General features: G+C 38.8%; 1 protein-coding gene across 6 annotated transcripts in view; it reads left to right on the top strand.

Annotated features, from left to right (window-relative positions):
* The window catches only part of LATS2 (large tumor suppressor kinase 2), a 111,700-nt gene extending 109,047 nt beyond the window's left edge, over positions 1-2,653 (top strand). For 4 of the 6 annotated variants that reach the window (XM_036455526.2, XM_036455524.2, XM_036455527.2 and 1 more), the window contains 2 exons: positions 851-1,335; positions 2,314-2,653. In XM_036455526.2, the coding sequence (XP_036311419.1) occupies positions 851-1,335; positions 2,314-2,347 (519 nt within the window). In that variant the 3' untranslated portion in view covers positions 2,348-2,653. Of the gene's footprint in view, positions 1-850; positions 1,482-2,313 lie in introns of those variants that run through there. The other 2 variants (XM_036455530.2, XM_036455525.2) reach the window with 2 other exon arrangements.
* Positions 2,654-13,577: the final 10,924 nt, after the last annotated feature.

The following is a 13,577-nucleotide window of genomic DNA, read 5'->3' as shown; positions in this document are numbered from 1 at the left end:
AGACAGTTATGTTTGCCTTGTTTTATCCTGATTTGAAGTATGAATAATAAAGTCTCTGAGCTCTTCTCCTCACTATAGACACATCTCTACGACAAATCTATTTATTAAGCATTTAGATGGCTGGTGTGTGTGGTTGAGCATCAGGAATAAGAGACCACGGCCACAGGGTAGGTCAGTTTTATTCTCCACGAGGTTGCTTTTTATTTTTTAAAATTTTTTTTTTTTTTCAAAGAGGAAGGGAGAGGGAGAGAGAAAAACATCCTTGATGAGAGAGAATCGTTAATCATCGGCCTCTGCACGCCCCATACTGAGGATTGAGCCCACAATCTGGGCATGTACCCTGACAGGGAATTGATCTCCTGGTTCATGGGTCGATGCTCAACCACTGAGCTCCACCAGCTGGGCGAGGTTGCTTTTTAAATTACAAAAACCTAGCAGACCATCTCTTGGCTGAAATAAGTATTGAGTGAGAACCATGATGGTTCAACAGAAATCTGTTGCCAGAACTAAAGAAATGACTCAGAAAGGACCAGTCTCTTCATTTTTGTGGAAAGCACAAAATTCTTTTGCTAACCAGTCTTTCTGATAGAAGAAAATTAGTCTTATCTTGGTCTGTATTTGGCTTCAGCATCCATGCCTCGGGCTGTTTGCCCCAAACTATAATAGAATGCTGACTGTTTCAGTAGCTGCTCAGATTCACAACTGTGCTTTCTGAGTCTATCCTGACTTTTCTTCCATCATGAAACTAAAATTATTTAAAAACCACATCATCACATATTGTCCCGGAACTGCCCATATAAGCTTTCAGATGTTGGGAGAAACTAAAACTTTGGTTCTATTGTTTCTTGAGGTGATAAACTGGGAGAACACGCTCCACATTCCAGCCCAGGTCAAGCTGAGCCCTGAGGCCCGGGACCTCATCATTAAACTGTGCTGTGCTGCTGACCACCGGCTGGGGAGGAACGGTGCTGACGACCTGAAGGCCCACCCATTCTTCGTCACCATTGATTTCTCCAGAGACATTCGGAAGCAGCCAGCCCCCTACATTCCCAAGATCAGCCACCCCATGGACACCTCAAATTTTGACCCCGTAGATGAAGAAAGCCCTTGGAACGATGCTAGTGAAGACAGCGCCAAGGCCTGGGACACACTCACCTTCCCAAATAACAAGCACCCTGAGCATGCGTTTTATGAATTTACCTTTCGAAGGTTCTTTGATGACAATGGCTACCCCTTCAGGTGCCCAAAGCCTTCAGGAGCAGAGGAGTTACAGGCTGAGAACTCCAATTTGGAAAATTCCAATCTGGTGGATCAGACCGAAGGTTGCCAACCAGTGTACGTGTAGACAGACTTGGCACTGACACTCAGGTGCCCATGCTGGTTCCTTAAGACACCTGATGAAAGTTCAGGGCAGCTTTGTCAGTTAACCCATTGAGTACTTCACTTGAAATTCTGGTCTTCACTAAAAAACCCAAAACAAAAATGCTTTTTAAAAAGGATTCAAGTATAGCATATCTTCATTTCTAGATTCTGGTTGATAACGGGATGGTTGTTCACATGGCTTTGAATTGTCTTTTGAGGATCTTCACTGCATTGAAACAATTTTTTAAAAATTTAGTACAGTTTAAAAGAGCACTTATTTTGTTTATAGTCATTTTTATTACTAAATTATAAGGATTAACTCTGACAAATTATGCTGCTGTCATTTTATACATTTGTATTTTATCTACAGCACTTACATTTAGGAAAAGAAATAACTGAAGAACATGTGATAAGAAATCTCTGTGCAATAACTTAAAGAAAGATAACACTGTTTTGATGTTACTGATACCATTTTATTCACACAGTGGTTTTGGTTTTATATTTTTTCCTGCATTTCAAAATTGTGATATGTTAAAAGCTGCTTTATTTTATTATTATTTTTTTCTTTTTGCATATTATAGTGTCATAGACAATGTGAGCAAGTTGATTCCATTGGTGTGATTCCTGATGTCTGGTGTGTAGAGAATGTTGCATGAGGTGGGTCTTTTATTATAAATGACCATGTCTTGCCATTCACAGCGGGTTCTGTGAAAATGTTTTTATACAGTATCTATAAATGAGACATTGTAGACAGTGTGCGATGACATGTTGTGTGGGTGGCTTCGCTGTGATTATATCTCTATTTTGTTAAAGAAATGCAGGTGTGTGTCTTGGGTATGGCTGGATTCTTTGGAGGCTAAACTTAAGCATCTGTAAAATACTGAACTTGTGATTAATTTAGCTATGCCAAAAAGTTTGACGTTAATCATGGAACTCTGTTTGTTTTGCCAGTCAGTCCACTCTCTCGTTCTTAGTGTGTAGCTGATGTATGGAATCTAACAGCTGCCACCCTAATGCCATCAGATGGGCCCCACCAAGAGGTCTGCCTAATGCTATTTCATCCCGCTGTCTGAGACAGCTTCAGTTTTACCATAGTGAAATTTAGTAATCTTGGCATTCTTTCACTTATTTCTATTGCGTTTTGAGGTGTCAATCTTAACTTTGTTTTAAAAAATACATTTTCCTCATCTTTGTAAAACAGCAAGGATTATTTAAAGTAATATTGGAATAAAAAAAATTAAGCCATACAATTTTCTTAGATGTGTAGATGCATATATATATATATATATATATATATATATATATATATATATATATATATGTGTGTGTGTGTGTGTATCTACATAAACATACAAAATATTTCTTATTTCAGATTAGTATAATTCCTATTTAAAGTGGTATGTATTTGAGTAAAAAGTTCAGTTCTTTTTTGCTTTTTAAGAATCTGATGCATCATATTTTCATTATGTTCCACATATTTTTCCTTGATGTTTTTAGCACAATATACTCATTATTTAGTATATATCTAGGCGGCAACACTTACAATTTTATCAATGTCTAAAAAGAAGGTTCCTGTGTACTGGTTTACATTTTGAATGAATGGCAAACCGACATCTGCTGTGCTTGTACCATGACTGTCAGTATTTCCGTGACTTTACAGTAATACCGTGTTGTTATTTACAGCACTCTGACACACTTTTATGTTATAGGTTCTTTCTCAGGAACTCAGTTTATTATTTATTGATATATCATTGCCTTTGAAAAGCTTCTACTTGGCACAATTTATTATTAAAATTTTTGAATATAAACTCCTTGGTGAGTGTCATGTTATTGGAATTTGTAAGTTCTCGCATTTATCAGTGTGTTATATGAGACTGTTAAAGTTAGTTTTTTGTATATCATTAGAGAAATGAAATTTTTATACATATGCAGCCCAAGAAAATATGTACCCATATTTTCCAGCGTTTAAGACGACCCCTAATTTTATAGTTAAAACATAGGTTTAGGCCTTTATTCGCTGTATAAGACTATCCCCCACTTCGAAGAAAAGACTTACTTTGCCGTCAAGATTTGCAGGTAATTTCTGTGCAGTTTTGGTCTTTTGCCCCTGATTTTCAGTTGACTTTTTTTCGTTTCAAAAGTCGTCTTATACACAGGAAAATACGGTGTATATCCTTTTTTTTTTTTTTTTTAATATATTTTATTGATTTTGTACAGAGAGGAAGGGAGAGAGATAGAGAGTTAGAAACATCGACGAGAGAGAGTCATCGATCAGTTGCCTCTTGCACACCCCCTACTGGGGATATGCCCGCAACCAAGGTACATGCCCTATACCGGAATCGAACCCGGGTCCCGTCAGTCCCCAAGCCGACTCTCTATCCATTGAGCTAAACCGGTCTCGGCTGAGCTAAACCGGTCTCGGCGGGTGTATATACTTTTTTGCCTCTTTTACACAAATGGGAGAATTATACATATTTTCCTGCATCTGTTTGCTTGGCAATCTATACCAGCACATGAAGAAATTCTACACCCTTTATTATTACTTTGTAATAGTCCATCGTGAGGGTCTATTAGACTAGTCCTATATCAATGAACATTTCACTTTTTCTGGTCTTTAACTATTACAAACCATGTTGGATTAAATAACCCTTTATAGTCATCATATTGTGTACCTACAAGTAAATATGTAGGATAGATTCCTAGAGGTGGAATTACTAGGTCAAAAGTTAAATGTATGTGTGATTTTTATTGCAAAGTAGTCCTGAACATTATTGGGAGGAACCCCTCCAGATTATCTCCCAGACAACCTGCCAATTAGCTAAGAATGGTCTTTTACCTGTTTTTAAGTAAAACCTTTCTTAGAGTCAAGTTTGCAGAGCAACCTTAGGGCTTAGGTAATAATGTTTCCTTCCAGGACCAAAAATAAGCTTTCTCCCTGCTTGCTATAAAGGGGGTAGCTCCTCAAGCTCAGGGAGCCTCAGCAGAATCCATCTGGGCCTCCTGTGCTTCCCCGGGGACTTGAGGCCAGGAAGAGCTTGTGCAAGCATGCTGGCGTTCATGCAGCTTCATGTGCTGGGCGTAACAAAGTCTTGTATCTGACCTGTGATCCAGTAAAGAGTAAACAGCTCACTTACTAGCCTGTAAATAGGATAAATTCAAATCTTAGACCTAGTATTATCTAAAAATCTTACAACACGTATTGTTCAATATACATTCCCAATAGAAATATACAGATAGTTCACTTAGAGCCTTGCCAGCCACACAGTGTACTAACCTCTATGATTTTTGTCCATTGACTAGATTAAACACACACACACAAACTTAATGTACTGTTACTTGACATTCTTATTTTGAAAGAAGTTGATATCCATTTGAATATCCTTAAAAATTATAATCCTGAGAGGAGAAAATGGCAGGATAGACAGACATATTTTGAGCCTTGTCCCAGAGCAGAAAGAAGGAGCAGCTGAGGGTCACAGGGGGAGTGTTTGTTGGCAAGCTAAGGGACAGCTAAACTCCAGGAGAAGGTGGGGTCTGCTGGAAGTGGTTCCCTGGACCTGGCAGCACCCACTGGGGCTGCGGCTGTGTCCCCTTTCGGAGCTTCAGGCTCAGAAGGCGAAACCTCGCCATCTTGAAAGGGAAAGTGAATCTTATCCAAAGCCTGAAAATCCACAACTGCAGCAACCACTGAACAGCTGGGAAGCCCAGAATTCAGGTCCCCAATTGGTGTAAACACACGGATTCAAAGGAGCACTTCGCTCCACCATGGAAAGGTCAGATTTTGACAGGGAAAAGGAGAGAGAGAACTACATAAACAGACATCCAGAGAAGAGGAACCATGGGGACACAACGCGCATATGAAAGAAAAGCAGGCATCAGCAGAAAAGTAAACAAGTTAGAGGCAAGAAATTAAAAGAAATTGTCATAAGGTGGATGAAAAGAATGGAAGACAAATTGGACAATCTGAGTAAGAACCAAGAGGAAATGAAGAAGAATCAAGAAGAAATGAAAAATGGCATTGCTGCTGTAAAGAACTCATTAGAAAGCATCAAGAGTAGACTAGAAGAAGCAGAGGACCACATCACTGAGCTAAAAGACAAGATGGAAAAAAATACCCAAGTAAAGCAGCTTCTAGAAACAAAAAATTAAAAAGCAGGTGGAGAGCCTACGGGAACTTTGGGACAACACAAAACAAAACAACATCTGCATAGTAGGGGTTCCAGAAGGAAAGGAAACTGAACAAGGAATAGAAAACCTGTATGAGGAAATAATGACAGAAAAACTTTCCTGATATAAGGAAGAAAAACCCACACAAATCCAAGAAGTTCACAGAATCCCAAGAAAAATGAACCCCAAAAAACAGACAACAAGCCACATTATAATTAAATTGGCAAACACCAACAAAGTAAGAATCTTAAAAGCAGCCAGACAGACACAGAAAGTTACATGCAAAGGAGCCCCCATCAGACTAGCAACTGATTTCTCAACAGAAACTTATCAGGCCAGAAGGGAATCGAATGAAATATACAAAGTCATGCAAAGGAAGGGTCTCTTGAGTCCAAGAATACTGAACCTAGCAAGGCTATCAATCAAAATTAAAGGCAAAATCATGAGCTTCACAGACAAAAAAAAAGGTCTAAGGGAATTTATCACCACCAAACCAGCAATGCAAGAAATGCTTAAGGGTCTCATGAAAAAAAGAAAGAAAAGGAAGGAAGGAAGGAAGGAAGAAAGAAAGACAGGGAGGGAGGGAGGGAGGGAGGGAAGGAAAGAAGGAACATGAGTATAGAATAAAAATGGCGACAAATAAGTACCTGTCAATAATAACTTTACATGTCAATGGATTAAATTTCCCAATCAAAAGACATAGGGTAACAAATTGGATAAGAAAAAAAGACCCATATATCTGCTGTTTACAAGAAACGCACCTCAGAAAAAAGGAAATACACAGACTGAGGGTGAAGGGATGGAAAAAGGTGTTCCAGGCTAATGGAAATGGGGGGGGGGGGGAGGAAAAAAAAAGCTGGGGTAGCAATACTTATATCTGACAAATTAGATCTCAAAGTGAAGGACATAACAAAAGATTGGAAGGCCACTTCATAATACTAAATGGAGCAACTCAACAAAAAGAAATAACTCTGGTAAGCATATACACACCTAATACAGGAGCACCCAAATACATAAAAAAAAAAAAACAAAAAAAAACGATAACAAGGGAGAAATTGACAGCAATACAATGATGGTAGGAGACTTTGATATCCCATTATCACCATTGGACAAATCCTCTAAACAAAAATCAAAGAAACATCAATCCTAAAAGACTCACTAGACCAGATGGAATTAATTGACATCTTCATAACACTTCACCCCAAAGCTACAGAATATACATTCTTCTCAAGGGGGCATGGGTCATTTTCAAAGGTAGAACATATGCTGGGAGATAGGCAGTCTCTTCAAATTCAAGAAGATAGAAATCATATCACACATCTTATCAGATCACATTGGCATGAAACTGGAAATCAACTACAATGAAAACAATCCAAAAAAATCAAACACATGGAGACTAAACAGCATGCTATTAAACAATGACTGGGTCACCAGAGAGATCAAGGAAGAAATAACAGCATGGCAACAAATGACAATGAAAATGCAACAATAAAAAATCTATGGGACACAGCGAAAGCAGTCTTGAGAGGGAACTTAACTCTACAAGCCTACTGCAAAAAACAAGAAACAATGATAAAAGATTACCTAACACTACAATTGAAAGAGTTGGAAAGAGAGCAACAAGAAAAGCCCAGTGTAAGCAGAAGGAAGGAAATAATAAAGATCAGAGCGGAGATAAACGACATAGACCAAAGAAACAATACAAAAGATAACAAAATCAGAAATTGGTTCTTTGAAAGGATAAACAATGTTGATGAACCTCTAGCCAGGCTCACCAAGAAGCAAAGAGAGGGGATCCAAATAAACAAAATCAGAAATGAAACAGGAAAAATAACAACGGACCCTGTCAAAATACAAAGGATTGTTAAAAAATACTACAAACAACTCTATTCCAACGAAGTGGACAACCTGGATGAAATGGACATATTCCTAGAAAAATATAACCTTCCAAAACTCAATCAGGAAGGATCTAAGCAGCTCAATAGGCCAGTAACTATGGAAGAAATTGAAGCAGTCATAAAAAGCTTCCAGGAAACAAAATCCCGGGGCCTGACAGCTTCACTGGAGAGTTTTACCAAACATTCAAGGAAGAACTAAAACCTGTCCTCAGTCTATTCTAAAAAATTCAAGAGGAAGGAACACTTCCAAGCTCCTTCTATGAAGCCAGTATCACCCTAATACCCAAAACCAGATAAAGACAACACAATGAGAGAGAATTACAGGCCAATATCCTTCATGAACATAGATGCCTAAATCCTCAAAAAAAAAATTGTAGCAAATCAGCTCTAGCAGTACATCATTAAGATCATACACCATGACCAAGTAGGATTTAATCCCAGGGATGTAAGGATAGAACAATATCTGCAAATCAATAAACGTGATACATCACATAAACAAATTGAGAGATAAAAATCACATAGTCATATTAATTGATGCAGAAAAAGCATTTGACAAAATCCAGCACCCTTTCCTGATAAAAACTCTCAACAACGTGGGAATAGAAGGATCATACCTCAACATTAATAAAAGCTATAAACCCACAGCAAGCATCATACTCAATGGGCAAATACTAAAACCATTCCCTATAAGATCAGGAACACGACAGGGATGCCCACTATCGCCACTCCTTTTTGACATAGTACTGGAAGTACTAGCCATTTCAATTAGACAAGAAGAAGAAATAAAAGGCATCCAAGTTGGAAAAGAAGAAGTAAAGCTGTCCTTATTCACAGATGACATGATATTGTACATAAAAAAAAAAAAAAACACAGAAAGAATCCATCAAAAAACGAATGAACTTAATAAATGAATGTGGCAATGTAGCAGGATACAAAATTAATGCCAAGAAATCTATGGCCTTTCTATGCACCAATAGTGAACTTACAGAAAGAGAGACTAAAAAAGCAATTCCATTTACCATCACACCAAAAAAAATTAAGATATATAGGAATAAACTTAACCAAAGAGATAATACACCTATATGCAGAAAACTACAGCACACTGAAAAAAGAGATAGATGCCAAAACTGGTTTGGCTCAGTGGATAGAACATCGGCCTATGGACTGAAGGGTTCCAGGTTCAATTCCGGTCAAGGGCATGTACCTTGGTTGTGAGCACATAACCCAGCAGGAGATGTGCAGGAGGCAGCTGATCGATGTTCCTCTCTCATTGATGTTTCTAATTTTCTATCCCTCTCCCTTATTCTCTGTAAAAATTTATATACATATGTGTATATATATATATATATATATATATATATATATATATATGTATAATTACAAAAAAAGAAAGAGATAGAGGAAGACATAAACGGAATAATATACCATGTTCATGGATTCGTAGAATCAACATCATTAACGTGTCCTTACTACCTAAAGCAATCTATAGATTCAATGCACTCCCCATTAAATTCCAACAGCATATTTTAGAGATCTAGAAAGAACTCTCCAAGAATTCATCTGGAATAGAAAAAGACCCCGAATAGCCACAGCAATCCTGAGAAAGAAGAATAAGGTAGGAGGGATCTCAATACAAGATTTAAAGCTGTATTACAAAGCCACTGTTCTCAAAATAACACGGTACTGGCACAAGAACAGACATATAGATCAAAGGAATACAATAGAGAATCCAGATATCAACCCAAACCACTTTGTTCATGATAAAGGAGGCATGAACATACAATGGAGTGAAGATAGTCTCTTCAATATATGGTGTTGGGAAAATTGGACAGATACATGCAAAAAAATTAATCTAGATCACCAACTTACACCATACACAAAAATAAACTCAAAATGGATACAAGACTTAAACAAGAAATTCTACAACAAGAAGGAAAGAGAAAACCAGAAGGAAATCAGAGGAGCTGTAAAAGCCTAAGGTACGGAGACACACTGCGCGCGCGGAGAGGACAGAGCCGGAGAGGAGGGGCAGCTGAGTGCCTGGCTGTTCTTCCCTAGTGGGAAGGAGACAAAAGCTCTGGACTGTGCTGAGCCCTAGTTCCGACTGCACTGAACCCCAGTTCTGGGCGAGACCCTCGGGCCGGAGGCTCATACAGAGGGAATCTGGGCTGTAAGGGCAAAGCTCAGGGGAGCGGCGAAAGGCAGAGCCGCAAAGTCACGCACATTTTGCACAGAGGACAGACTGTTGATTGAGCCGCTGGATTGCCCTAGCGGGAAGGAGACAAAAGCTCTGGACTGCTCTTAACCCCACTTCCAACTGCACTGACCCCAGTTGTGGGCTTGTTGGGGGAGAGATTAGACTGTCTGTTAGTGGACGAAACTCTAGGGCATCTTTCTCTCATAGGTGCATGCAGCGAGTACCAAAGGACACTGAAGAACACTGAGACTCAGGAGCCTCATAGGGCGGGGCTGACAGAAGCCAAGGCTGTAGGTTCCATCCTGAAACTCTGCCCCATCCAAGCTGAGCACGAAGGCTCTTACAGTTTTCCAAGTCTAGTGGAATAAGGCTGTCTCCTGCCATAGATACAGCTGATCCTCCCACCCTACCAACTCAGGGAAGCAGCGAAAATGCCGAGACAAGGAAACAGATCACAAACAAAAGAAATGGAGGACAAAAAGAGACTGGATATAGAGTTCAAAACCACGCTCATAAGGTTTTTCAAGAATCTCCTAGAAAAGGCCAATAAAATAAACAAGACCTATGAAGATATGAAAAGAGATCAACTAGAAATAATCAAGGATCAACTAGAAATGAAGGATACATTGTCTGAAATAAAAAAATATTATACAGAGTCCTAAAAACAGAATGGAAGATTGCAAGAATCGAGTCAAAGATTTGGAACACAAAGAGCCAAAGGACACTCCTCCACAGAAGCAAGAAGACAAGAAAATCCAGAAAGTTGAAGATAGCCGGGACCGGTTTGGCTCAGTGGATAGAGCGTTGGCCTGCAGACTGAAAGGTCCTGGGTTCGATTCCGGGCAAGGGCATGTACCTGGTTGCAGGCACATCCCCAGTAGGGGGTGTGCAAGAGGCAGCTGATCGATGATTCTCTCTCATCGATGTTTCTAACTCTCTATCCTGCTCTCTTCCTCTCTGTAAAAAATCAATAAAATATGTTTAAAAAAAAAAAGTTGAAGATAGCATAAGAAACCTCTAGGACAACTTCAAGTGAACCAATATCAGAATTATTGGCGTCCCAGAAGATGACAGAGAACAAGATACCGAAAACATATTGAAAGAAATAGTGACAGAAAACTTCCTCCACCTGGTGAATGAATTAGACTTACAAGTCCAGGAAGCACACAGAACTCCATACAAAAGGAATCCAAAGAGGACCACACCAAGACACATCATAATTAAAATTCCAAGAGCAAAAGACAAAGAGAGAATATTAAAAGCAGCAAGAGAAAAGCAGGTAGTTACCTATAAAGGAGCACCCATAAGATTGTCAGCTGATTTCTCAACAGAAACCATGCAGGCCAGACAGGAATGGCAAGAAATATTCAAGGTGATAAATAGCAAGAACCTACAACCAAAAATACTCTACCCAGCAAAGCTATCAGAATCGAAGGCCAGATAAAGAGCTTCACTAATAAAAAAAAAAGCTAAAGGAGTTCATCACCGCCAAACCAGAATTATATGAATTTCTGAAGGGCGTTCTTTAGGAAGAGGAAGAAAATAAAGATAAAAATTATAAACAACAAATATGTAACCATCAACAGGTGAATCTAAAAACCAAGGGAATTAAAAAACCTGATGAACAATATTAACTGTTGAATATAATAGAATCAGAGGTATGGAAGGGGAGTGGACTGACAATTCTCAGGGAAAGAGGAGTGGGGGGTGCGGGTAGTGACTGAACATTAACTGTACACCTATGGATGAGGACAGTGGGGAGTGGGGAAAGGGCAGAGGGTGGGGTGGGTACCTGGTGGAGGGGGGAAAAATGAGGAACTTTTGTACTAATATGAACAATAAAGATTTATTAAAATAGCCGAAACCGGTTTGGCTCAGTGGTAAAGCGTCGGTCTGCAGACTGAAAGGTCCCAGGTTTGATTCCAGTCAAGGGTGTCAACATTGGTTGTGGGCACATCCTCAGCAGGGGGTGTGCAAGAGGCAGCTGGTCGATGTTTCTCTCTCATCAATGTTTCTAGCTCTCTATCCCTCTCTGCTCCTCTCTGTAAAAAAAAATCAATAAAAATATATTTTTAAAAATGATTTATTAAAATAAAAAATGAAAAAAATAAAGTAAAAATAAAACATTTTTTTAAAAATTATGATCCTAATCTTATACATTAATTGAGTGGTGGTGTTTAAGACCTCCTCAGAGATCTGAAACAATTTTAATTTTCTCATTCTTCATCTCTTCCTGCTCAGCAAATGTGAATCATATAATGGGGCTAGTGGCTAGACAACAGATTACAGAGAACAGACTTCTTCAGTGTTTAGACAGATTCCACAGGATATGAATACTCTAGCATTCATGAGTACTCTGCTCAGAGTGTTGCCAGGGCAGTCAGGCCTGATTTCACCACATTTATGGTCATTGTGAATATGATTGTAGTTTGTTGAGGGAGCAAATAGTTTATTACATTCCTTCCAAGTTTCCTTCTCCACACTTGCATGCTATGTGTCCCTTGATAAGTCGAAGTGCAAATCCCAAAGAGAGAAACAGTCAGCATGTCAGGCTTCCCCAAACCTCCTGTGATTTGAACCACTAGTTAGTTAGAAATTTTAAAAATGGAGTTTACTTCTTCCAAATTTGACTTACAAACCAAGTTTAAAGCTCTAGTACTTAACTAATATTTTATTTTCACTGGCAGAATTCAGCATAATCAAGATCATTGCCATTATGTTCATATTTATAAGCAATATCATTAAGCATCGTGTTCTTTTCCATCTATAAAAAATAATTTACCTAGCAAGAGAATTTTTCATTTCCCAAAGTGGCAGCTTAAACTTAGCGGACAAAGCATGCTTATTCACTGTAGCAAGGCCGAAAAATTCAATGGTTAGTGGACACTAATGAAATACATATTGATCATGAGAGAAATGCCTGATGGCAACATTGTTCTTCTTTTGAACTAACATCAAGATAGTTTAGTTTCAACCATCAAACATACTTTATTTATTTTAAAATATATATATTTTATTGATTTTTTACAGAGAGGAAGGGAGAAGGATAGAGAGCTATTGTAGAAACATCGATGAGAGAGAAACATCAACCAGCTGCCTCCTGCACATCCACCGGAAATGTACCCGTAACAAAAGTACATGCCCTTGACCGGAATCGAACCCGGGACCCTTCAGTCTGCAGGCCGACACTCTATCCATTGAGTCACACCGGTGTCAGCTCATCAAACATACTTTAGAAACCTTAAGAAGAGAAGGAAAGCCTATTGTGTTTACTAATAGTTTTGCTTACTGAGTTCTTCCTGATGTATGAAGGCCTTTTTTTTTTTTATATTTTCCTTTTTTGGAAAACTTCCTTTAGCCATTCTTTTAGGATAGTCCAACTGGCAACAAACTCTTAGTTTTCCTTCTTTTAAAAGTGTCTTCATTTCTATCCATATCCTGAAATATATTCTGGAGTACAATCCAGTTTGTTTCCCAAAGTGTGGTACGTGTACCCCCAGGGGTATGGGAAGAGTTTGGTGGGGCTACTCGTTGCACCGCAGTTTGGTGGGGATATGCACTGCACCGTGCTTAGCTGCGCCTAATTCTACGTTCTCATGAGTACGAGGGGTACTCAGCGTTACGAAAATTATAGAAGGGGTACACATACGTCAAAAAGTTTGGGAAACACTGGAGAGGATTCTGGGTTGACGGTTGACATTTCTCTCAGTTGTTGAGAAATACTGTATCACTTCCTTCTAACCTGCATGGTCTCTGATGAGAATTTGTTGTCATTTTAATTATTTCCCCTGTAGTCAAGATATTACTTCGAAGGTTTTTCTTTAATTATCTTTTAGAAGTTTAATTATGACAGGTCTTGAGTTGAATTTCTCTGGGTTTGCCCTGTTTGTATTTCACTCTTCTGCTGTGAAAGCCTCAAGTCTCAAGCATTCTCTTCCCCCAACTCCTACACC

The sequence above is a fragment of the Pipistrellus kuhlii genome, unplaced genomic scaffold (assembly GCF_014108245.1).
Source record: "Pipistrellus kuhlii isolate mPipKuh1 unplaced genomic scaffold, mPipKuh1.p scaffold_m20_p_3, whole genome shotgun sequence".
Taxonomy (NCBI): domain Eukaryota; kingdom Metazoa; phylum Chordata; class Mammalia; order Chiroptera; family Vespertilionidae; genus Pipistrellus; species Pipistrellus kuhlii.
Note: the sequence above shows the minus strand (reverse complement) of the source record. Positions and strands in the feature narration are given on the sequence as shown.